Source organism: Protomyctophum parallelum (assembly GCF_964188405.1).
Source record: "Protomyctophum parallelum genome assembly, chromosome: 8".
Classification (NCBI taxonomy): Eukaryota; Metazoa; Chordata; class Actinopteri; order Myctophiformes; family Myctophidae; genus Protomyctophum; species Protomyctophum parallelum.
Window position 1 is genome coordinate 26,005,523 of NC_139703.1, and position 24,951 is coordinate 26,030,473.

The 24,951-nt window shown below is 46.2% G+C and overlaps 1 protein-coding gene across 2 annotated transcripts in view; it reads left to right on the top strand.

Moving 5' to 3' along the window:
• The window catches only part of LOC310863300 (paxillin-like), a 53,687-nt gene that overhangs the window by 17,233 nt on the left and 11,503 nt on the right, over positions 1-24,951 (top strand). Inside the window, exons 2-9 of one of the 2 annotated variants that reach the window (XM_083771539.1) lie at positions 16,647-16,837; positions 17,288-17,373; positions 18,125-18,252; positions 19,189-19,387; positions 19,841-19,988; positions 20,448-22,043; positions 23,223-23,504; positions 23,853-24,197. In XM_083771539.1, coding sequence (XP_083627665.1) covers positions 16,647-16,837; positions 17,288-17,373; positions 18,125-18,252; positions 19,189-19,387; positions 19,841-19,988; positions 20,448-22,043; positions 23,223-23,504; positions 23,853-24,197 — 2,975 coding nt within the window. The remainder of the gene's footprint in view (positions 1-16,646; positions 16,838-17,287; positions 17,374-18,124; positions 18,253-19,188; positions 19,388-19,840; positions 19,989-20,447; positions 22,044-23,222; positions 23,505-23,852; positions 24,198-24,951) is intronic. The other variant, XM_083771540.1, reaches the window with a different exon arrangement.

Genomic DNA, 24,951 nt, shown 5'->3' on the forward strand with positions numbered 1-24,951 from the left:
ATGTCAAATTGAAGGTTGCTACGAATCAGAATAATCATAAGTCATTTCAGCTTCACCTACTTCCTTCCAGTTTATGTCTCACAAAATGCTGACAGTCTGTTTTTTAGCGGCGCTCCTATGCACGGCTTCGTATGTCTGTCTGTATGAGCACAGAATGTGCTCGACAGCTGATTAACCCTATCAGCTGACCCCCCCCCCCCCCCCCCCCCCCCGTTTATGACAGTAATTGCAAACCTTGTCTGGCTCACGCAAATTACTACTGCCATTAGAATTACTTTTAGCTTCTGCTGGAAGAGGTTTATCTGATCGGCCACGAGACTCACTAGCAGTGTTGCCACCGCCCGCTTTAAACTCTCCACGGTGTGTGAAGACAAAATCATCAGCGAGCGCCGTCGCGTCTGTTGCGTTGATATACGTCGTTGGGATGCCGCCGATTAATCGATTATCCGATTTATCGTCGTAGGCTCCGAAATCGATTTTTATATTTCATAATCGAAAATAGATCAGGGGTTTTCAGCAGGGGTTCCGGGACCCATAAGGGGTCCTCGGAGTTACTCAAGTCCAGGGGTTCCACCAAACCTTTGCAATGGTATATTAGTTTTTGACATTAACCACTTGAAGCCAGTAAGCCACTTGAATCTCTATTCTGAGGAACATTAGCCGAAAATTGGCCATCGACAACACACGCTTGTAATTCAGGTATTTTTGGTGTAGGGGGGGGGGGGGGGGGGGGGAGGAGCAAACCAAGTAAGATGTATTGAAGTGGTTCAATGTCTGAAATGAACAAAACCAAAGAAATATATATATATAATAATACTAATTTACACATCACTGAGATGAAGCTATCTACGTATGAAAGCTACGAAAAGGTCTAATCTGCAACATAATTGTATGCTTCATCTTTCTCAGCTAGGGGGTCCAGTCCTCCTTGGGCTGAAAGAAAAACGTTGAAGACCCCTGTTCTAGAATCTCTAGAGCATAAAGCAAATGTGTCTGCCCTCCATTATGTTCTGTCTTGCCTCTCGTTCCTCCTTCGCTGTCTTATCCCTCCATCTCCTTCAGTCTGTACATAAATCTGTTTTCTAACCTCACCTCTTTCCACACACACGCATACCCTCATACATGGAAGTATTTAATGTTGTTGTGGCACGTCTGGAATTCATGGCGGCCAGGCTTGTGCACCTTGCTGCCCATCAGATAAGGAAAGGGGAGAAGGGAAGGAGAGATGAAATGGAGGAAGGAAAATAGAAGAAGGCCGAAGCCGCCATGGGTAACGCTGATGCACAGAAAGAAAGAAGACTGTTGGCTTTGTTGATGCTTGTCATGTGGCGCTGCTGATAATGGGTTACAGTGAGTGAGCCCGCTTCTGTAAATGCTATGACATTTATGTAGCTCACAGATAATGCCCATCTCTATAGGATGCAAAATGTTTCTCTGCCCCCCCTCCTATCTCTCTCTCTGCAAGCACACACACACACACACACACACACACACACACACACACACACACACACACACACACACCCCGGCAGTACATGCACAACAACTCGACACTGCCCTCTCCAGGTTTGACATGGTTCTGTCAAAAGAAGCAAGCATCGATTAGACTAATGTGCTCCCACTATAGAGCTCATATACTTAAGTGAACTGCCACCAGTATAGGCCTCGCCTATCTTTGGTTACTCTGCAGCTAAAATGCAGTGTCTGTAGACGTCATTTAATCATTCCTTGCTGTTTAGCAGTGTGCAGTGATGGACGTTCTGAAGTATGCCGGGAGTCAGGAAGCATGTCGTGCACTGTGAAAAAGGATGCAGAGTTGTTATGGCAGGATATCCTGTCGGGGGATAATGGAGGCTTTCCCGCTGCTGTTTTAAGGATTAGGCCAAACCTCAGTACGTTTTCTTGCCGGTAAATAATAAATACATTTATCCAAGGCGCTTTACAGAGATTGTGCATTACATACATCACCCATTCACACACCGATGCCAGAGGAAACCGTGCAAGGCACCAACCTGCACATCGTGAGCAATCAGGCCGGGCTTCAGAGTCTTGCTCAAGGACACTTCGACACAATAACTCTGGGGGAGCCCGGGTTCGAACTGGGAACCTGGCGGTCAATCCCATCCGGTCACTCTACCCCCTGATCCACTGCTGCCCCGCTGGTATACACATTCAGGATCGCTTGGTCTAATTTCATCTCATTCATTCTTTTTGGTTATTGATTTGTAATCTGAATGTAGCATTTGACTAGCATTTAAGGCTGCTCCCCCGATGGAGAGAGTTAATTTGCAAGGACGCCTGAACTGATAGCAGCACGACCCAAGTGTACAATTCTTCAAATGTACCCAACAGTAACACCATGGTCCAAATGTCTCAATGGAAGAGTAGAGAGATCACCTCCAACCACTGCAGATGTACAGTATGCTTGCTAGTTACATTGTCTTAACATACTGTACCACACAGATTGGGCAAAATTACATTTTATTAATTCATTCAAAAGTCCCGTGTAGTAGCTTTAGGTGCTCTGTACGTCGCAGCTCACACATTTTACTCATTTACGCATTTGCACGCTGGTTTCCTTTTCCAACCCCCGACTTAATTTCCCTGCAATATCCTCCTCTCTTCAGTCTATTTTCTTCCATCTTTTTCACCATCCGTTTGGCTTCTCTCTCTCTCTCTCTCTCTCTCTCTCTCTCTCCCCCCCTATAATGAGCCCCATGTGGAGAAGTGTTCATGTAATTAAAACACGGCATTCATTTGGGAAGGGAGGAAGGGAGTATCCTCAATCTGCGTCAACCCAGATTTTAGTCAGGGATAAAACTGTGCCACACATGTGCTCGCTATCTGTTCACACAGTCTATTGCATCAGGGTATCCCCCCCCCCCATAGTCCATAATTTGGATGGTTTGGTGTTCGTTGTGTGAGATATTGTGAGACAAAGTCACATTTATTTTTAACCCATTTTGGGCGAGAACCCCTTTTGGTGTTTTAAACATTATGTTATAATTTAGCTATTGAAAAATAGCAGATCTACAAGCTCATAGGGCTTGTAGGTGTGCTACTTTTTAAAAAATCGTGAATATATTTATTTCAGAAAACTGGAGGATTTAGAAGATTTTTTTTTATTTTTTAGGTCAGGCCTAAATGGGTTAATTTACTGAAACATAAGCACATTTTCTAAGTATGCGATTTAAAGCGGTGCTTTAGATTTTTTGCGTTGGCTATTCAAAGTAGCAGATATACAAGCTCACAGCTTGTACAACTGCTATTTTTGACCACGTTTGAGAAATCTTTATCAGTGTGACAACTACTGATTTGGAAGGCATTTGGAGAATCGGCCTCAGGTTTTAATGGGTGTAAAAAGAAAAACAGTGTAAAACATTTGTGGCTCTTTTTGATCCTTCATTAACGATCCTTCATTAACGGGTACAAGTACAGAGGGACAGCAAACGTCTGCAAAACGTTGGCTGGCCAAGAATCAACCCGGGGACTAACTAAAGTCATGACAAAATTACAATTTTAGATTGTAGATCTTTAATCAAAGAATCCAGAAGCACTTTAAAACGAATATAGAATATAGGTCATTTTGTGAATTAAATTGATTCGTTCAATTATCCGTTTAAAAATCTTGTTTTCATATAGGTTTGTGTTTGAGCATGGAAGAGGGTATGTTAGAGTTAAGGGTTTAGGGATTCTTATTTTAGATGAGTGAGTGGGTCTAAACCTCTTACAGTCCCCCCCTCTCCCAATCTCTCCTCTTACCCCAGCCAGCCAGGGGGTCTCTGGGGGCTTTAGGTAATACGTAGCCCTCACTCCAACACTTCAAAATGAACATTTGCCAAATGGAAATCATGCAAAGAGGTCCACACCAACGCTTGGATTGCCCGAAAGGCTCCCTTTGATGGGATACTATCGAATGAAACGAGCTGTGCTCCATATTCCCTCATCAAACATTATCTTCAAAGGTCTCTCTTTTCAGCGGAAAAAGGATGGTTGTTTTTAACTGGAGTTAAGAATTGATAACGTGCATATCTCGAACTTGCAGGCAGCCACTAGTCGGACGAGGTTTTGTCCTCATTAACGGCAGTAATTCAATTATACAGTTCCATGTTTAGCCACTGGGGATCTAAGTCAGCGGTTCTCAAAGTTCCTAGGGGTCCCGACTCCCCAGCAAAAGTAGTTAATACAGCATCACAATCATTTTAACCACTTTATCCATTTACTCTATATATTGGCCATTCAAAATGTCACTTCATGATGCCTCGCTGCAAGCTTATAAATCTGTTATTTTTAAAAAAAAAAAAGAAAAAAAGGAAAATCTCATGTTTGGAACATTTGGAATAATTTTTAATTTTTTAAGCTTCTCTTCTGGGGGACCCTGGCACAAAGCATGTTCAGAAACATCAGATGGGGGGGGGGTCCTTGACATGGGAAGGTTTGAGAACCACTGACCTAGGTTTGCCGTGGCTGAAATAATACTACTACTAATAATAATAATAGCTCAGATTTATATAGCGCTTTTCTAAGTACCCAAAGCGTTTTACATAAAACACTAGGAACAACTTTAATTCAAGAAAACAAAGCAAAGCAAGCAATGGATGGGGGGGGGGGACATCTTAACCAGACCTCAGCTGGGGAAGGCTATCTTGAAGAGGTGGGTTTTGAAGAAGAGGAGGGGGGAGCAACTCTGAGATGATTGGGGAGTTCATTCCAGAGGTTGGGGGCAGAAACATGGAAGGCCCTTTTTAAGGATACAGAGGTTGGGGGCAGAAACATGGAAGGCCCCAGTTAAGGATACTGTTGCAATAATCAATCCAGGACGTAATGAATGCGTGGATGAGTGTTTCGGGGGGCTGGGAAAGTCAGAGAGGGCCGGAGGCGGGGCAATTAATGTTCCTGAGGCGAAAGAAGGCCGTTTTTTGGTGATCTGGTTTATGTGGGGGGGGGGGGATGAGAGGGTGGAGTCGAATGTGTCACCAAGGTTTGCGAATGTGGGGGGAGGTTGTTACAGTGGAGGTGGTGGAGGTGTCCATGGAGGAGGAGTGACTCGTGGGAGGTGCGCGCACTAAAATACTGTTGCATGTTCCTTTTGCTCAGTGGGTATGGAGTATGGACACGCCTCCTCCGAGCAGACTTCATTATACTTTGCAATGTGGATGTGTTTAACCCATTCTGACCTGAGATCAGATTCTAAAAATGTCATCTACATCCTGACAGTTTTCCATTCTGACCTGAGATCAGATTCTAAAAATGTCTTCTACATGCTGACAGTTTTCCATTCTGACCTGAGATCAGATTCTAAAAATGTCTTCTAACGTCAGTCGTTCTTCGATTTTTCAAAAATAGCAGACCTACAAGCTTCTAGCACGCCACTCGGTGGCGCGCTATGAGCTTGTAGATCTGCTATTTTTTATAAAGCATAGCATAATGCTAACACCAAAAGGGGTTCCCGCCTAAAATGGTTTAAAGTGTGAGGATGGGCCAGAGCATGCCTGCCTGGCTCATAAAGCGCTCCATGAATAAAGGCATCTTTAACCTCTACAGACCTTTTTCATGGCAGACGCAGCTGAAGCCAAGAACATTAGTACGGGTGGGGGGTAAGGGGGGGGGTTCTGTTTCATTTTTAGCTGTTTCTGTTTGCCGCCTTGAACGTTAGCGTACAGGAAATGACAATGCTGGGTTTCAGCTAGATGAAACCGGCCCCAGGATGAATGATATTTCTGCCAGCTTGCATTTAACCAGTATAGGACACGATGTCAAAACGTCAAAATGTCTGCTTGTACTTTTGGTGTGTGCATACATTAAGCCCATATTCTCTTCAGGTTGCAACGGCGAAAGAGTCTTTCGGTCTAGCTCGGTCGTGACCTTGACGAAGACCAGATGCTTGCGATAAGGCCTCGTAGCCAGCATCAAGTCATTTCATGTCTCCCGCAACCAAAGAATTGCAAAACATGTGCACATATTTGATGTGCCCTAGAGGCACCTTAGAAAGGTTGTGCATTGACTTGTGTTTTGGAGCGCTGAATTGTTGTGCGCTTAAACATGAATCTCATTGAACTGTAAGGGCTGAGTTGATTAATCCCCTGTTGCATAAGCCATCCGGACGAACATCTGTTGCGTGAACCTGCGTCACTGACACTGCTGCAGTAATAATCTGACCTTACACAATTTAATGTGTAATGTAAACTCAAAATAGATTGATCAAATGTAATCAAATCTGCAGTTCACGACAGCTTGTCGATCTGCTATTTTCTGTGGAAACATTTGGTGTAGAGGGGGGGAAAAGGAGGGAACCAAGTATAGACTTCTGAGGTATCCCTATTTAGTTATAGTAGGAGGGAGAGAGAGAGAGAGAGAGAGAGAGAGAGAGAGGCAAGTGGATGAAGGACGGGCTACCTGGGAATCATTCTGGTGATGAAAATGATGTATGGGCAGTGCTGGTAAAAGTATTAGTCCTACAATATACTCTCTTACAAGTAGAAGTCCCGTATTCAAAATGTACTTGAGTAAAAGTACAAAAGTGTTGGCATCAAAATATACTTAAAGTACCAAAAGTAAAAAGTACTCATTATGCAGAGAATTACCTCAAAATTGTGCTTAAGTACAGTACTTGAGTAAATGTACTTAGTTACTTTCCACCACTACCTATGGGTTTTAAGCGCAGTAAAGCCTATCTCGTCAGTGTCTTAACCCATTTTGGGCGGGGACCCATTTTTGTGTTAGCATTATGTTATGCTTTAGCTATTGAAAAATAGCAGATCTTCAAGCTCATAGCGCGCCACCGAGTGGCGCGCTACGAGCTTGTAGGTCTGCTATTTTTTTTAAATCGAAGAGCGACTGACATAGAAGACATTTTTAGAATCTGATCTCAGGTCTGAATGAAAACTGTCAGGAATCGGATGTAGAAGACATTTTTTTTAATCTGATCTCAGGTCAGAATGAAAACTGTCAGGAATCAGGATGTAGAAGACATTTTTTTTATCTGATCTCAGGTCAGAATGTCTTAATGACTAATTTTCTACTGGCACGAGTACGACAGAAAGGAAACCTTGAAGCCTTGGTCTGTGAGGTGGCCGCTCTTTGATGTGTGCTTTCTTCAGTAGCAGCTTTCAGAACGCACCATACTTGGTATGAATAATGATGCTGGGATCTTTGATTTCTCCCTCACATCTTTTTTTCTTTTCCTTTTTCTTGTCTCTAGAGAGGTAAAGAGACACACATGTCTGTATTGCTATACTTGTGTGGACATCGACATTTTATAAAAGCAAATTTTTCCCCCACTTTTTTGTTTTTTCTGTAACCCTAGTAAAGCCTGAGTTTAATTGCCTGCCATTGTTGCGCGCCTACAGTAAATGGCCAATCTGACGATTCGCACTGTGACGTATTTGTGAGCTTGTATAAGCTGAGATATTGTGCTTGTGCGACACCATCGCACAACAGAGTATCAATCAAGCCTAGATGATGGATCTAACATTTTTATAACCATACAACAACAATCTTTCTGGTGAGGACCAGGATAATGTTCCTCACACTGTATAGACGCACACACACACACACACACACGCACACACAGCTATCTGGCTGCTTTAGTGTAAACAGGAGGCTGTGCTGTGTCCATAATGAAGGTCTGTGGAATGTGCCTGGCCTGCCCTGGTGTGTCCATGTGGAGAAAGACACCTCCCTCTGCTGTGAAACCCTGTCGGCTGGCTGGCATGCTAGCCATGCTAACCATGTCAACCATGCTAACGCCAAAGCAGTCCAAGTGGGATCTGGTGTTCTGCCCTCTCCGCTGTGTCTCCTTTCTGTCTGCGGGCCCGGGGCCAAAGCACCATCATAATGTAATAGGCCTACCTTTTTATTAATAATAATAAAACTTTATTTGTATAGCACCTTTCATGACGTGAAATGCAGCTCAAAGTGCTTTACAGAACAATGGAGAATAAAAGAAAAGCAAGGCAACGACATTAAAAAACAAGCAGTAATGCAGTACAGTGAGGACATGAAAAATAAAAAATAAAAGATCAATTAAAGGCAATGTTGTAGAAGTGGGTCTTGAGCTGAGCTTTAAAAATGTCTACAGAGGCTGCCTGACAATGGTACAGTGGGAGCTTGTTCCATGCCGACGGCCCGTAGAAGCAAAAAGCTGCTTCCCCGTATTTTTTAGTTGCCATTTTTTTGGGCAAAGCGAGCAGGCCGGCGGTGGAAGACCTTAGGGGGGCGGTTTGGGACATATTTAGGCAAGCAGTCATGTAGGTATAGGAAGGTGCGAGACCATTGAGAGCTTTATAGATAAGTAAAATAATTTTAAAAACAACCGGAAGCCAGTGCAGTGATGCCAAAACTGGAGTAATATGTTCTCTCATCTTAGTTCTAGTTAAAACTCTGGCTGCTGCATTTTGGACAAGTTGTAATCTGTCAGTTGTTTTCTTAGGCAGTCCTGAAAAAAGTGCATTGCAGTAATCAAGCCGAGAAAAAACAAAGGCGTGGATTAGCGTTTTTGCATCGTCCAAGGACAAATGGGCTCTGATTCGTGCAATATTTCTAAGGTGAAAAAAGGCAATCTTGGTGACATGATTAATGTGTGAATTAAAGTTCAATTCAGAATCAATAATAACCCCCAGGTTCTTTACTGTACTGTTAGTTTCTACAGTTAGGTTGCCAAGTCTGCTTATTATTGATTCTTTCTGCTCACTAGAACCGATTATGAGAACTTCTGTCTTATCCTCATTTAGCTTGAGAAAGTTCTCACTCATCCAACATTTGATGCTAGACAGGCAGGTCAACAGCGGGTCTAAAGCACAGGGATCATCATATTTGCATCACACCTTTCAAAACACCAGTAAGTTGCAAGTTAGTGAGGGGGGAAAAAAGTAGACACGAGGTAAAATGAACGTAATGCAAGTACAGATAAACATAGTTTTTTAGATTAAAGGACCACTTCACCACTTTTCAACCTATCTTCATTATAATAGGTCCTCACTAATAATCATGAAAAAATGGCGCAATGTTTTTCTACTTCTGGTCTGTGTCTCATAGGAGGGCTGTGGGCAGTTCAGAAACTGTCTTCCAGTGACATCATCGATGGGGAATCCAAGCTAATAGAAACTGCAGGCTTTCTAGTCCTGAAAAGTTGCAATGCGAAAATGGAAGCCATCGTTCTCACGATAATGAAAATCTAAACATTTTTGTAAAATAAATCTTGTTTAAAAAATAATGTCACTGGAAGACGGTTTCTAAACTGCCCACAGCCCTCCTATGAGACACAGACTGAGTAGAAAGAAATTGTGCCATTTTAACATGATTATTAGTGAGGACCTATTATATGAAGATAGGTTGAAAAGTGGTGAAGTGGTCCTTTAAGCCGGTATGTTAGAATGTTTTCATAGAATCCTCAGTCCGGTTATTGCAGAGAGCCATGATGTCACTGCTGCAAAAGACTACCGTAATCCAGTCATATCTCTACTGGGTCCACACTATACTACTGTTGATACGATTCATACAAATGTATGTATTGTGTACATTAGTGATGCAACAGTTAATGTAATTAGTAGAATGCTAATAACAATATATATGTATATATTTGGCTATAATTATTACTATGTTGCCAGTCTCCTAATTCCTGAATGGATGAAATTGCATATCTGTGAGGTCACATCGAAATAACACTACCATCATGCATCATTATGTGACCAGGGCCATAGAGCACCGAAGTCTGATTTCGGTAGAGGGCGCAAAACCACGGGTTCATGTACTTTTTATTTGCATTGTAATCCCCATAGGGGGATTTTTCATCGCCTCATATAAGTACTGTGTTTGAAAAATAAACATGTCACCCCGGCCGATTCACTCATATGGATATGAAGAATCAACTGACTGAGAGAAACGCTAATGTTACTGCTGAATTAGTTACATTTTCGCTAGAAACAGACTGTCATATAGAGTGACTGACTCTCGCAAACGATACAGAGACACATCCCTGACAATAGCGCAGAGACGGCTTGTTTATTTTTGGACCACAACGCTTATATGAATTTTAAGATGACTCCATGTTCTCCATAGAGAAATTACTTCCGTGAACCACTGGGGAATCGAGGGGATGAGTGAGTGACGCCAGGACTTCGGCGCTCCTATTTAAAAAGGCAAACACCGGCGTACATTATATAGAACTTAAATTAAATAAAAGTCCATCACAGGCGTGCCAAAAGATGAGTCATGAAAGCCAAAGCATGGCTTCAACAGACGTCTGATTACACCCTGAGACTTTTGACATGCCACTCCCTTTTGTGGGTATAACGATGACACACTCGATAAGAGTCCTCGTCTACCTGTTTGCTTTCCTCACCTCTTTCACAACGGACACAACCACTTTGTGTCGTGACTCCGGCTGTGTTGCCGTGCGTGCCCAGTCGCATGCGAAACCTATACCCAGGAGTTGGACAGCTGCCCCGCAGTTCGCTCGTCATTTGCGTGAGTACTGACTCTTTTCCCCCTGCTCTCTGGCAGCTTAGGACAGGGTGTCGAAGGTGAACCTCCTACCCTAAACCTACTGCCATTAAAATTAACCCCTCTTCACTTATTTATTTTTTTACCCCTGCCCTCACCCCCCCCCCCCCCCCCCCCTCGCTATGCTGCCCTCTGTTCAGCTCTGTCCCCCTGGTCCCCTCATTCCCCTCTGCTGATGGTAGAGTTAAGAAAGGCAGTTCCTGCCTGGCAGACGGTCTGTTCCCGCTCCTTCTGCTTTCATTCCCCCCCTCTGTTCCGCCCTTCCCTGGGCTTGTTGTGTATTATCCTCTGGTTCTGACAGGTAGGCTACGTCTCTCTCACAGGTGTGTTGCTTCTACTACGGACGTGTGTCTTTCTGGGTGCTACTGTAGTGTTTGTGTCAGTACGGCAGGGTCTGTTTTTGTTGCACTAAAGAAAGTAATTGTTTTGTTGTTATTTTCACTTGCTTTGCTTGTGAGATAAAGCCAACACCACCTACTGTATGTAAATAGTTAGATGAACCGTGTTGTTGAGATTTTACATTATAATTTCCAAAAGTTAAAGTTTTTTTATTTGCACCAACTTCAGGGTTACGAGGTATGTAGAACAGTGTCTAAGTAAGTAGCTTCTCCTTACTGTTCATGCTGGTGCTTTAACTTTGTACCTTTTGTACCATGTGTATTGTTTATACTTATTTAGCATTCTGTTAAATCTTCTGTTAGCGAACACATTATCTTGCACTAACAGTTTCTTCAAGTGTGAGACATTATTGTAGTCATATAGCGAGTAAGTTACTTAATTTAGAGTCTTGTCGTTATGCTTGTGAAATTCTGTGAGAGAAACTAAACACTGCTTTGGTGAGTGATGCTAAAATAGGCCCAGTGTTCAGTAATACCGTGCGTGCGTGCGCGCGCGCGCGTGCGTGCGTGCGTGCGTGCGTGCGTGCGTGCGTGCGTGCGTGCGTGCGTGCGTGCGTGCGTGCGTGCGTGCGTGCGTGCGTGTGTGTGTGTGTGTGTGTGTGTGTGTGTATTTTCTAAGCTCGATCTTCGGAACGCTTACCATCTGGTACGCATCAAGGCTGGCGATGAGTGGAAGACGGGGTTTAACACCCATTTAGGCCACTTCGAATACTTGGTCATGCCGTTCGGCCTGACCAACGCCCCGGCGATCTTTCAAGCCCTCCTTAACGATGTTCTCCGGGACATGTTGGGCAGGTTTGTGTTCGTGTACCTGGACGACATTCTGATCTATTCGGACTCCTTGGCTGAACACACCCTCCACGTCCAGAGGGTCCTCAGACGCCTACTTGACAACAGGTTGTTCGTTAAGCCCGAGAAGTGCGACTTCCACAAAGATACTGTCACTTTTCTCGGCTACGTCATAGCCAAGGGCGAACTTCGAATGGACCCTGCCAAGGTGACCGCCGTGGCGGAATGGCCGGTTCCTTCGTCTCGGAAGGACCTTCAGTGCTTCCTGGGTTTTGCTAACTTTTACCGGCGATTCATCAGAGATTACGGTGGTGTTGCCCTTCCCCTTACAACTCTGACTTCTACGAAAATACCGTTCGTTTGGTCGCCTGCGGCCGCGGCGGCGTTCGATGAACTCAGACGTCGCTTCTCCTCTGCTCCCATCCTCCGGCACCCAGACCCTGCCCTGCAATTTATCGTAGAGGTGGACGCCTCCGATTCTGGAGCTGGCGCGATCCTCTCTCAACGTTTCCCTTCCGACAACAAGCTGCATCCTTGTGCATTCTTCTCGCACCGCTTGTCCCCTGCTGAAAAGAACTACGACGTTGGTGACCGCGAGCTCTTGGCTATTCGTCTGGCCTTGCTTCAATGGCGCCACCATCTTGAGGGCGCCTCCCACCCTTTTATCGTCTGGACTGACCACCGAAACCTCGCCTATCTGCGCTCAGCCAAACGCTTGAACTCTCGCCAGGCCAGATGGTCTTTGTTCTTCGACCGGTTCGACTTCTCCATCTCCTACCGGCCGGGTTCGAAGAACGGCAAACCTGATGCGCTCTCCCGGCAATTCTCGTCCGACGATTCCAACCCGCAGGAAGCCTGCATCCTCCCTCCATCTATGTTCGCCTTGTCGGCGGCCTTGGATAAACCTCTGGACATTGAATCGAGGATCCGCTTGGCCCAACAATCTCAACCTGACCCTCGTGATGGCCCGACGGATCAGTTATTTGTGCCTGACGCTATGCGCACGGACGTTCTCGAATGGGCGCACTCCTCCCTTCTGTTTGGTCACCCGGGGATCAACCGCACCCTTGCTTCGCTCCGCTCACGTTTTTGGTGGCCTACCATCCGTGAGGACACACGGGCCTTCGTCTCTTCGTGCTCGATCTGCGCACGTAACAAGACGTCCAGCAGGGCCCCTGCAGGCCTCCTCCTCCCCCTCCCTATACCAGGTCGCCCATGGTCTCATATCGCGGTCGACTTCGTCACTGGACTTCCTACTTCTGCTGGCTACACCACCATCCTAACTGTCATTGACCGCTTTTCCAAATCTTGCCATCTGATTCCCCTACCCAAGCTCCCTTCCGCCATGCTGACGCGTTGATGACCCATGTCTTCAGACTCCATGGCCTCCCCTCGGACATTGTTTCCGACAGAGGTCCTCAGTTTATCTCCCAAGTTTGGAAGGCCTTCTTCAAAGCGTTGAACTGCACCGTGAGCCTCTCTTCTGGTTTCCACCCCCAGTCTAACGGTCAATGCGAACGCATGAATAAGGACCTATCTGAGACTCTCCGTTGCTTCACGTCGTCCCACCCCGCTGCCTGGCCTTCCTTCCTGCCTTGGGTAGAGTATTCGCATAACACGTTGGTGTGCTCCGCGACAGGTCTCTCCCCGTTTATGTGCTCCTTGGGCTACCAACCGCCCCTGCTCTCCTTCGAGGAGAAGTTGATCGCTGTTCCTTCGGTCCAAACCCACATCGAGCGTTGTCAGAGAATCTGGCGCAGGACTCAGAAATCCCTCCTGCGCGCATCTAAGAACTCGCAGGCTCAAGCCAACCGCCGCCGGTCGGTGGCGCCCACCTACTCCCCTGGCCAACTTGTCCTCTTGAGCACCAAGAACCTGAACCTCAAGCTGGCTTGCCGCAAGCTGACTCCTCGCTTCATCGGCCCCTTCCCCATTGACTCCATCATCAATCGTTCCTCGGTGCGCCTGCTACTACCGGAATCCATGCGTTGCCACCCGGTGTTCCACGTTTCCCACATTAAACCTTGGGTCCCACCGGTGTCCGTCACCCCCTCTCAGCCAACCCCCACTGCCATGGAATTCCAACCGTCTCATGATCGGACGCCCACCACCTCCTCCACTCCCGCTTCACCTCAACCGGTTTCCGCGGCTTTGGACGCCCAACCGCGCCCCGATCTGTCGCCTACTATCGCCTCCTCTGGACCCCAACCGCCCATCGCCACCCCTACTGCATCTCCCACCCCTAGTCCACACGGCCGGCTCCGTAAGTTGCTGGCGGTGCGCCGCAAACGCAGATCACTGGAATATCTTGTGGACCTCGTGGACCCCCCGCTTCTGCCGGATGGCGCCCCTCCAGTCGAGCTCTGGTTACCCCGTCGCGAGATCCCACACTTTCTACTCAACGAGTTTGACAACGCCAGGCGCACAAGCACGATGGTTACGCGCGGACGCGGTCCTCGAGGGGGGGGTACTGTCACGGTTGACGTCACGCCTACCTAGTCGTGACGTCACCCCACCCCTTTATAAGGCACTTCGCCAGCATCCAGTTCTCTGTCCGATTATAATTTCATCGATAGTCTCTGAGAATCTAAAACTAAGCTTTGCAACTCGATAACCTAAGTTGCCCGTTTAGCAAAAGACATCGCCAAGACCGAATCTTCCCTTACACCGGCTGGTCAGCACTTTCTGCACTTGTGACGAAGAACCTCTACCAACCCTTACAGTGTGTGTGTGTGTGTGTGTGTGTGTGTGTGTGTGTGTGTGTGTGTGTGTGTGTGTGTGTGTGTGTGTGTGTGTGTGTGTGTGTGTGTGTGTGTGTGTGTGTGTGTGTGTGTGCGCGCGTGCGTGCGTGAATCTCTGGCACTGTCCTAAGTGTCACCTCCTTCCCTCTGGTTAGAATTATTGCATTAGAAGATGTTTTCTTACCCTGTGTTTCATTCAGAATAATACATTGAAGCCGTTTGCACGTATATAGCCTGCAGACGGTAAACATCTCTGTGTGAATTTAGCTCTGAAACTGTAAGCATGGACTGTGTGGACCCATGGGTAAAAATAAATCACACGCATGTGAACTGAGTGGTGCAACTCCCCCCCCACCTCATTTACCAACACAGACACACATAGGTGAACACAGACATTGCTGTTCCTTGGAGTGGTTGCACCACTCAAAAAAAAGAAGTATACTCGCTAGAGTATAATTAACATAGGACTTTACTGTGTAGTAGTTGGTGGGTGTGACAGTCGGTCTTGTCTTTGAGAGGCATCAACAAAGACTCCTGGCAAACGGAGGTCAATGAGTAACCAAAGGACCGGCGCTGACATGAGTTACAACAACTGTGCTGCTCCTCCCATGCCGTTAGTGTTGCTCTGTGCTGCGGGTCGCAGGAGAAATGCATTTTAACACTGTCATTATTTGTTGTCCTCCGGGTCCTGTGGTTGTAGCAAGTATAACATATTATAGTTCTTACTTGTTTCTTTACCTGTGGTTGTAGCAAGTATAACATATTATAGTTCTAACTTGTTTCTTTACCCCCTGGCTGGGTGCTGTTTTGTGGACCTTGATTTTAATGTGTTGGGTGTGTGTGTGAAGCACTAAGAGAAACTGTAATAATTTGGTCTTGGTCGCGTATATAACATCAATGTAAGACTATGAGAAGGTTTGCAGCTCTGCTATTTACGGCAATAATGGCTTGTGTTTCCAACCTGGTCAGTAGGGCTGGCTGGTCAGTATGAACCTATATATAAACCTTGTATAAACTCGTACCACTTTAAGGCCCTTAATTAAAACAAGGCTCCAGACTTACCAAAACAAACTGGTCAGGCTACTACTTGGCCTCACTCCCCGAACCCACCTCACCCCTGCCCACTTTGACAGGCTGGAATGGCTAATAGGGTTGACGACAGAGTGCTTCATCTTGCAATGGGTCTGGTCCACAAGATTCGATACACCACCAAGATACCCTGGATGTACCTGTCCAAATACTTCCTTAATGTCAACAAAGTCCACACCCACAACACCAGAGGGAGCTCAACAAACCATGTGCAACCCATATTTTGCACAAACAAGGACTAAATTCATTTCGCTCCTATGCCACCAAAACGTGGAACGCCCTACCAATGGTCATTAAGACATGCGAATCCATTGACTCCTTCAAAACCGCTCTCAAAGGGCACCTACGGACGGCTGCAATTCGAAACTACTGGCCCCCGTAAAATCTGAATCCCACCCACACTTTTCCCCCTCACTGTATATTTTCCCTGTAAAGTTTTCTTTTCCCTTTTTACCTCCTTTTATGATGATGATTTCCTGTTTGTTTTGCTATATAGAAGTGTATATTTGTATGTCTCTAAATGTTATGATGAATTGAACAAGGTGGATCCTCTTGTAAACAAGTGTAGTGCTTTATTTGGTCGTCCACTCACAGTTAACAGTTTTTTGTATTGAGTTGTGCTTGAAATGTACTGTAACTCTGCAAACTGTTAATAAATACTTCAATCAATCAATCATATCATGATATAAGTTCATCATTAAAGTAAGTAAGTAGCCTTGCCGATGCCGAGCCATGAGGCCCATAGGGGCAGGAGCCTATCTCCTGTTTCTGTAGCGTGAGGCAGCTTGTACAAGTACACCCCCTGGACATGACGCTAGTATGTCACAGGGACTTACCCCCAATCCAACCCTTGATGCTAAGTGTCAAGCAGGGAGGCATTGGGTCCCATTTTTAGAGTCTTTGGTATGACCCGGCCGGGGATTGAACCTCCGACCTCCCAGTCTCAGGGCGGACACTCTAACCACAAGGCCACTGAGCTGTTTATCATTAAAGTATTTGGTCACAAATGCCATGATTTTGTCCATATCACCCCTGCCATACTGGGCAATGAGACCGAGCGTCGTTATAAAGATGATTAAGCAAAACTACATGACGGAACTGTATGTTTTTGTGATCCTGTCTCTAGATGCTTTATTGGCGGACCTGGAGTCCACAACATCCCACATCTCCAAGCAGCGGCCGCTGTTCCTGTCGGATGAAACGGCCTACTCTTTCCCCACCGGAGGTCATGCCCAGCAGGAGGACATAGAGTGCTCTCCGCCCCCGGTACCACCACCGCCTTCTGACCAAGCCTTGAACGGACTCGAGGAAACGCAGGTGAAAAAAAACAAACCATACTAGTGGGCACTGTGCAATAGCAGAGCGCAAACCCATCTCGATCCCTTTAACAATCTGAAGCAAGAGAAATATTAGAAAACATAAAGTATAATGAAGCTATATTTTTTACTCTTATATTATTTACTCTTTTACACAATGACATATTGTATATAGTCTGTCGGCTTTAAACCTCATTTATCCAAAACGTACTTTTCAGGATTCATTCAAAAGTAGCAAAAGTAGCAGATCTACAAGCTCAAAATGTGTTGCATCGCAGCGTGTGCAAGCTTGTGGATCTACTTACTTTTGCTATTTTCGTGTGATGTTGTATAGTTTGTGTTTTTTTTCTTAAATGAATGCCATAGTTGATCAGTTAGAATATGGAAATAAGAGGTTTCTGCCCGACAGCATCAATATTATACAATCTAATATAATATTTTGTCCCATCAGTCTCTCAGCTGTGCTCAGATAAGCCCCTGGTCTCGAGACAGTAACAGTCCAACCCAACCCCTCACTGAGGAAGACCACGTTTACAGGTACGACATTTCCAACATGGATTTAGCAGCAACCCAAATTCTCTAAAAGGTTTCTGTTATTTGGGTCAAAATGTAATTGATATTGACATCATCATGCTTTTGTCATTTTGCCATTTGTTCTCATCCGTTAGCTCTGCTCTTTAACACTGCTTTCTGTGCATCGGTTGTGAGTTACAGCAGAAGAAATGCCTTTTTCATGGCAATTCCAATTTGGGATGAAGAATGATGAAGAGTTTTGAATTATGTTAAAATTAAGTCTTAATGAGTCTTAATTAAATTGTGTAGAATGAAACATGGAGAGTATGTTAATAAAAATATAATAGTAGACAGTAGTACAACATCTGCAGTGGTGGCAGGTCGTCTACCCACACTTCCATTTAGAAATGTAGACCCTGGTGTATGTAAAGCCCAAACCGCACCAAAGGGTCGGGACTCGGGACGCGACAGAACGTTTGTTAAGGTAAACCAGTCATTGAGTTGCAAGGAGTTGCATTGGTGTGGTTGACCTTTTAAAAAACGTTTTGTCCCGACCCGACCATTTGGTGTGGTTTCGGCTTAAAGAAACCTACTAATTGATGAAGTGGTATTTTCCTGAAGCGCGACTCTCCAAGCGCAAGCAGGGATAACTTTATTGACAGAGCGGTGGAAGTTTGGTCCCCTACCACGGGGAAGACATTTGAGTAAAACCTGGAAACTGGTTTGAATTAACATGAATAATGAGGATCACTTCTCTGTGCTGTTTTTCCGATAGTTTCCCCAACAAGCAGAAGAGCAGTGAGGCTATGAGCTCACCTCTGGGCAGCAACTTGTCTGAGCTGGACCTTCTGCTGTTGGAGCTCAATGCGGTCCAGCACAGCACCCCTAGCTTTCCCATAGAAGGTACATTACGGCATCTTCTGATTACAAATGTACATGATGTTTGAGATGAATGCAATTAACCCGAGACCCAAATGGACCAGCAAACTGATGTAGAAATCCATCCAGAAAATTCCAAAACACTGCTCATATAATGATTTAAATTCAATATCACAGAAGAAGAGAAGATACACTTTTAAATCACTTCCAGTTCAAACCATGACAACCACGGTGTGCCCGTATAGTTCAACTGGAGTGCCACCAGGCCAGAGCCATAGAGTAAGACAGTTATGCAAACTCCGTTCACTTCATGGGGCCAGTCCAATGGCGGCTCTTCTACATAGACTTCTATGGGTTTGTCCCTATTTGAAGGCTTCAAATAGGGACAACCGGAAGTTTTACGGAATGCATTGCAGTCTATGCGCTCGCGCGAGTACAGAAGCACGTGACCGGGCTGTTTTCTGCCCCCTCAATATTGCAATTCTATTAGATGGCTCTGACCCATGCGTTTTTCATTCAAGAGCCGGTTTAGCGTTTTAAAAGTTTCTTTTCTCTTCTTCTGTGATATTTCAGTGACTTCATTCAGCAAGTATTCCTTTAACAAGAGCTTGTGACTAAATAATAACTATTGGATCCAGTTTATTTTCCTCCTCCATTTTGTCTCTGTCGGGTGGAAACCTCATAAGTCCAAAAACTGTTACTTTTCAGAATTCAAATAAAAAAATGGAAAAAGTAGCAAACGCCTCACTCTGTGGTGCATTTCAAGCTTGTGGATCTGCTACTATTCATGCTTTTGTGTGACGCTGTAATATGATCAAGTAGAGTCTTCAATTTACAGCGACGATCTGCAGATCATCTCCTCCTTCTGTAGTTCTGCTGTTAGACACAGGATAACCGTTTGCGGTCATGCAAACTATACTATAACGCACTGATCCACGTCGTGATCATCTGTGTCAATAGAGGAGGCTGCTCCGCCGCTGCCTCCAAGCACAACCAGCCACTACGTGAACGAGAATGGAGTCTCTCCGCCAGGCGTGGCCCCTCCTCCGCCTGTCATGGAGAAGCCCAAGCGCAACGCTGCGGGCCGAGGAATGGAGGATGTCCGACCCAGTGTCAAGAGCCTCCTGGACGAGCTGGAGAGTTCTGTGCCCTCACCCAGGTATAGAAGCCAGCATGCATTCAGTGCTGTTTCTTTTTTTCTTTTAAAAGAAGATATATAAGATAATCACATTTTTCGGAAAACTCAGGTCTAATGAGTAATACATTGCTCTATATTTTCATGTTTGTTCAATCCCTCCAGCTCTTTAGTAATCATAAAATTACTTTTCACATCTGGATACCAATTTTATCCAATCAGGAGAGAGAACTGATACAGGCTAAACAAGTGGAACTGGTAGTGACGATAGAAAATGAGCAGTCAAATTTAGAACTAAAACTAAAATGTAAAGTTGAAGCTGATAAATTGCTGCCCCGTCTGTCAAACAATAGGAGTGATAACCATCAGAAAATAGAGCTTTTACTTTTCAACAAAAACTTTTTGTCCTAACCAAAGAATATCTCTTTGAGTTTCAAATGGACAAAGGAACACTGACCAAGTTTTGTTTGTCTGTAGCCCCTCACCTTTAGTGCTGTCAGACGAACTAACGGATGCACAGGAGGAAACGCCAGCACAACAGCAAGCCAGAATGTCTGCCTCCTCTGCTACACGAGAGCTGGACGAGCTAATGGCCTCCCTGTCTGATTTTAAAGTCCAGAGCAATGTGAGTATGCCTCGCGAGAAGAAGGTACAGCATTTGGAGCGAAGGCATATACATAGTCATACATACAGGAGCAGGTTTCTGAAATTGAAATTGCAATGTCAAGTTCTAGTGGATATTGTTGATTACTTCGCACGTATGAGTGAATGGCCACAGCTTGTCTCTCTATGAATAAGAATTGACCTTTTTTCAAATCATACCGTTTTGTCTTGTCTTTGTGTACTAATGGAGGGTATGCGGGAGATTGGGAATAATACGTTATTGAGGCAGGTTCCTACTGTAGGTCTTTATTTAATATTACTTTTGAAATATGCCGTATGGCAAACTCTCGATGTGCATACTGTATATGGGACAGATTTCCTTTCCGCTCTCTTCCGACTCAAATCTATTTGTCCTTTTCCTCTTTTCTACCATTGTGTATGTCTCCATGTGTATTCTGTGGTCATTTCACCCGTTGTCCAGTCTGGCTCTCAGTGGTCGGTGAATATGGAAACGGCTGACTCCTTACTGGTGACTGAAGCTGAGACAGAGGTGACAGCTGTACCTATTAATCCTCACATAGACCCAGTGGACGCTCCCCTGCCCTGCTGTGGCAACAGCCCCTCCTGTAGCCCTCTCCCGCTAGAACTTTCACTGCATATAGATGAAGACCGCTCTGCCCGAGCTTCTTTAGCCGATACCGCCACCGTGGCGATGGCGGCGTCCGAGGCCCCTGAGGATTCTGAGATCCAACACGATGACAGTGGTGACGATGTCCTTACTGTGACCTGTGGTGCGGAGGGCCTCGGTGTCTCCGGCCCTCTAAAGCCCCCCGACCATCAAACTAGAACCAAGAGCCCTACTCATGTAGCAACCGCTCCAGCTATTAAAAGCTCAAGTCCACTTACTGTTTCTAACAGCTCAAGTTGTAAAAGCCCTAGCCCAGTTCATGTTGCCAGGGACCTCAGTCCAGTTACTGTCCCTAAGAGTAATAGTCCTGTTACCGTTTGTAAGAGTCCAAGCCCTGTTCATGTGACAAGTCCTAGTCCAGTGGACATGAAGTGTCCCAGCCCTGCTCCACCTTCAAAGAGTCCATTAACAGCCCCCAAGGCTGCTAGCCCAGTCCCTGGGAGTGCAAGTCCGGTGACCGTCCCTAGGCTTTCTAGTCCAGTTCCAATGAGTGCTAGTCCAGTTCCTAGGAGTGCTAGTCCGGTGCCCGTTCCTAGGCTTTCTAGTCCTGTTCCTAGGAGCGCTAGTCCAGTTCCTAGTAGCGCTAGTCCAGTTCCTAGGAGCGCTAGTCCAGTTCCTAGGAGCGCTAGTCCAGTTCCTAGTAGTGCTAGTCCAGTTCCTAGTAGTGCAACAAGTCCAGTTCCTAGGAGTGCTAGTCCGGTGACGGTTCCTAGGCTTTCTAGTCCAGTTCCAAAGAGTGCCAGTCCACTGACACTTCCTAGGATATCTAGTCCTGTAACAATCCCCAAAAGTGCTAGCCCGGTGACCGTTCCAAAGATTTCTAGTCCACTAACTGTCTCAAAGTGTGCCAGCCCAGTGACAGTTACAAGGACTGAAAGTCCAACGGTTATCAGAAGAACATATACCGTTCCGGCCAATGTCAATGCCGCCACATCATCACCAATTTCACAGGCCACTCTACCACCAAGTAGCCAGTCCCCTCTTCCCAGAGAAAATCAGGCAGACGAGATTCTGGGTTTAAGCTGGCCATGCCGATCGCCTTTCCTGGACGATGCCTTGGACAAGCTCTTAGCCTTCGACCGCGAGTACTCCAAGGAGAGCCAGCCTCCGTCTGCGATGTCCATGGACGGAGGATCCTCCGTACTGGGAGACGAGGACAGAACCTGGGAGGAGGAGGACGGGCTTTATCCTAGCCTCGGCCGAGACGGGACACTCACACCAGGGCTTTATCCTAGCCTCAGCCGAGACGGGACACTGACGCCCATGACCGAGTGCAGCTGGATGGACGACTGTCCGACTCCCTCCACCTGCCCCGGGACGCCGGACGTGATCATGGATCTACCGACGCAGCAGCCGTCCGCTGTGGAGCGACTGTCCGCATCTGGCCAAGTAGGAGGCGCATCTAGGGTCTCCCAAAATAAGCTATTGGCACAGGATTGGGAGCATACCAGGCCCCATTTGGTCTTTCCATTATTAGACCTGTTGCAAAACATAATCCGATGTTGACACCAACAGTGTTGTACACACTGATGTGTGTGTGTGTGTGACACACATTCATGAGTTATTTATTCCTATTTTCCTAATATTGCATTTTAAACTAAAACGGTGTGCATTTTCAACATCTGCCAATGTCCACTTAAGATTATTCATTTTGGCCTTGACCAAACATCGGGACCCAAACGTTAATAATCTCTTTAGGGCAGCCTTATGATGGTTTTCAGAAAATGTGTCGATCCATTCTCAAGTTATTTTGCTAAAAGACCCAATGGGGCCGAAACAATAACCCAAACCAATAACAGCCATGATTGATCAACATTATGTCCGGGATGAAATGCTTATTTTGGGAGTTCAGATGCTACAAATACACAAGGAGCTGTAATAACGTTCAAATGGACAAAGCATCTTCTATGCTTGAGGTGTGGTGCATGAAGTGTGCCGTTTCCCCATTGCTTAGTGACTATAAAAAGGATTGAGGCAGAATGATATGCTACTAGAGAAGCTATAGGCTATCATGGCTGGTTTTAAAAGCTTTGCTGAAAGATGTCTGCATGTCTCTACTTGCATAAGGTATCTATGTTATTCATCAGGGCTTGGCTTTTCATTTTTATGCAACAGAAGGATGATGTATGCTCATTGCTCACCACAGAGACATGCTAGAGCCTAATAATAATAATAATTATTATTATAATTATAATAATAATAATGTGATTCTCCACTCTCTGCTGCCGTTAGCATGAGCAGCTAAGAGATATGAAGTTATGAACGCCTCAGTTTTTGTTGTGAATGCCTGGATTTCAATTATCCAGCATGCCTTGCTATGGATACTACTGAATGGGTTTGGAATGGGAGTGTGGAAACCGTACTAGGCTTCTGTGACAACAACATTGGATATGGGGCTTTTCCCAAAACCTAGTGCATTTTGACAAACCGAACTTGCAGTGACAAGGATCCTGTGATGGGCTTTGTCCTCATGGCCGTGCTAGTGTGCTTTTGCAACGCAACATCCACATCAGTGTGAATGACGCATCCACCGGCACCCACGACACTCCTTGTCGCCCGCTTCTCCAGCTTAAGTCAGTTATCCGCCGCACCAAGGAGACCTCTAACGTGCACCCAATGTTCCGGGACGGGCTGCTGCGACGCAAAATGGGGCCCATCATCGTCAACAAGAGCAACTCGCAGGACCGCCTCATCGAGGAGCTGCAGGGGAAACTGGGCATCCCCGGGCGCCCCGGCGTGGCGGAGCGCCGGCGCAAGCAGCAGCCAGACGATTGGCTGACGGAGGGGGTAATCGTTATGTCCAACCCGCAGCGAACGCGGGAGGAAGGGGTCCCGCCATCCGTGGATAAGGTAGAGATTTTAGAGACACGGCGGGCAGGAGCAATCGGTCACTCTGGGGACATCATTATCTGCATTTCATAGTTTCATTCAAGTTTGGGTTTGTTGTTGTGACCCCGATGCTAAATACATTGGTCAGATGATTTAATAGCAGTCTTTTATTAAGTTGGTGGATGTTGTTTAGTTTTAAGTTTATTATGTCACTGGCAGTTAGTTTGTTACCTGTTCGCCACTACATGGTGCCAGTTCTCCTATTCAACATACCATTCATTCCTAGTCGTGCTAATGCTGACTCCTGTGCTTGTTTCTCTTCTCTGGCGTCTCGTCTTTCTGCTGTCTGTGTCCCTGTGTTTCTCCCAGATCATCATCCCCCCCGAATCACCTGTTCCGCAGAGAAAAGTCCTCCCCCCGCCACAGCCTCCCAAAAAACCTCCCCCAGCTAAGGAGACACCCCCTCCTCTTCCCCCTCCACCTCCAACCCCACCTCCTCCTAGGGAACCCACCCCGCCTCCCCCGAGGGAGCCGACTCCTCCTCCTCCTCCCCGCGAGCCTACTCCACCCCCTAAGGAACCCACTCCTCCCCCTGTTCAGCCCACCCCATCGCCCAGCCCCCCTCCCAAGCCTGTCACGCCGCCCCCCCCGCCCAAGGTTTTTGTGTCGGTGGGCTGTCAGACTGAGTACGACCCCATCTTTCCACCGATACAGGCATGGACCGGCTCTCTCTCTCTCTTTCATCTGTGTCTACCACATACTGTCTTTGCCTTTTGCTTTTCATTTCACCCCCGAACTCTGATGCTACCCCACTGTCGTCTTTCTGTTTTAGAGTATAATAACGTTTAACACAACACAGTCCTGTGGTGGTGACTGAGTGTGTTTAGTGCTCATTTTGCTCTGCTCGAAGTTATTCAAGTTTCGAGTTGCATTTTGAGTGTGCTAGAGCCTGTGTGACGACCGGTTCTATTTGCAGCTGCTGATCTCCAGTCATGCTACACGGTAGCGGTCGAGTCTCACATAGGCTTTGTGTGAAGCTCATTCTGTCCGGGTTACGAGCATGGTTGACATTTCTCTGGCTGGAGACTGAGCTGCTCTCCATTTTCTGAGCCCGAGGTCTGGCGCCGCCACAGGCCGCTCTTTTCGGATCGGGGCAGCCGTAGAGAGTTGAAAGGCTCGGATGAGAGGACAGGGGGTCAGGGAGTGACTCCTGTGTTTTCCAACCATACTAACTAACTAGCCTGCCATGTGCAGGAATGGGAGGCTTGTAGCACAACCGAAACCTAATCTGGCACATGACAGAGCAGTTAACCATCACTGGTTTTACATCTCCACGAGGTCTTCCGTCAACAGGACACATTTTGTGTCAAATGTCAAATCTATTTCTAACTAAATGAATAAAATAGGTTAACTAACTAAAGACGGTGGATACCTACTCCAGGGGTAGGCAGCCGTAGGCACGGGTGCC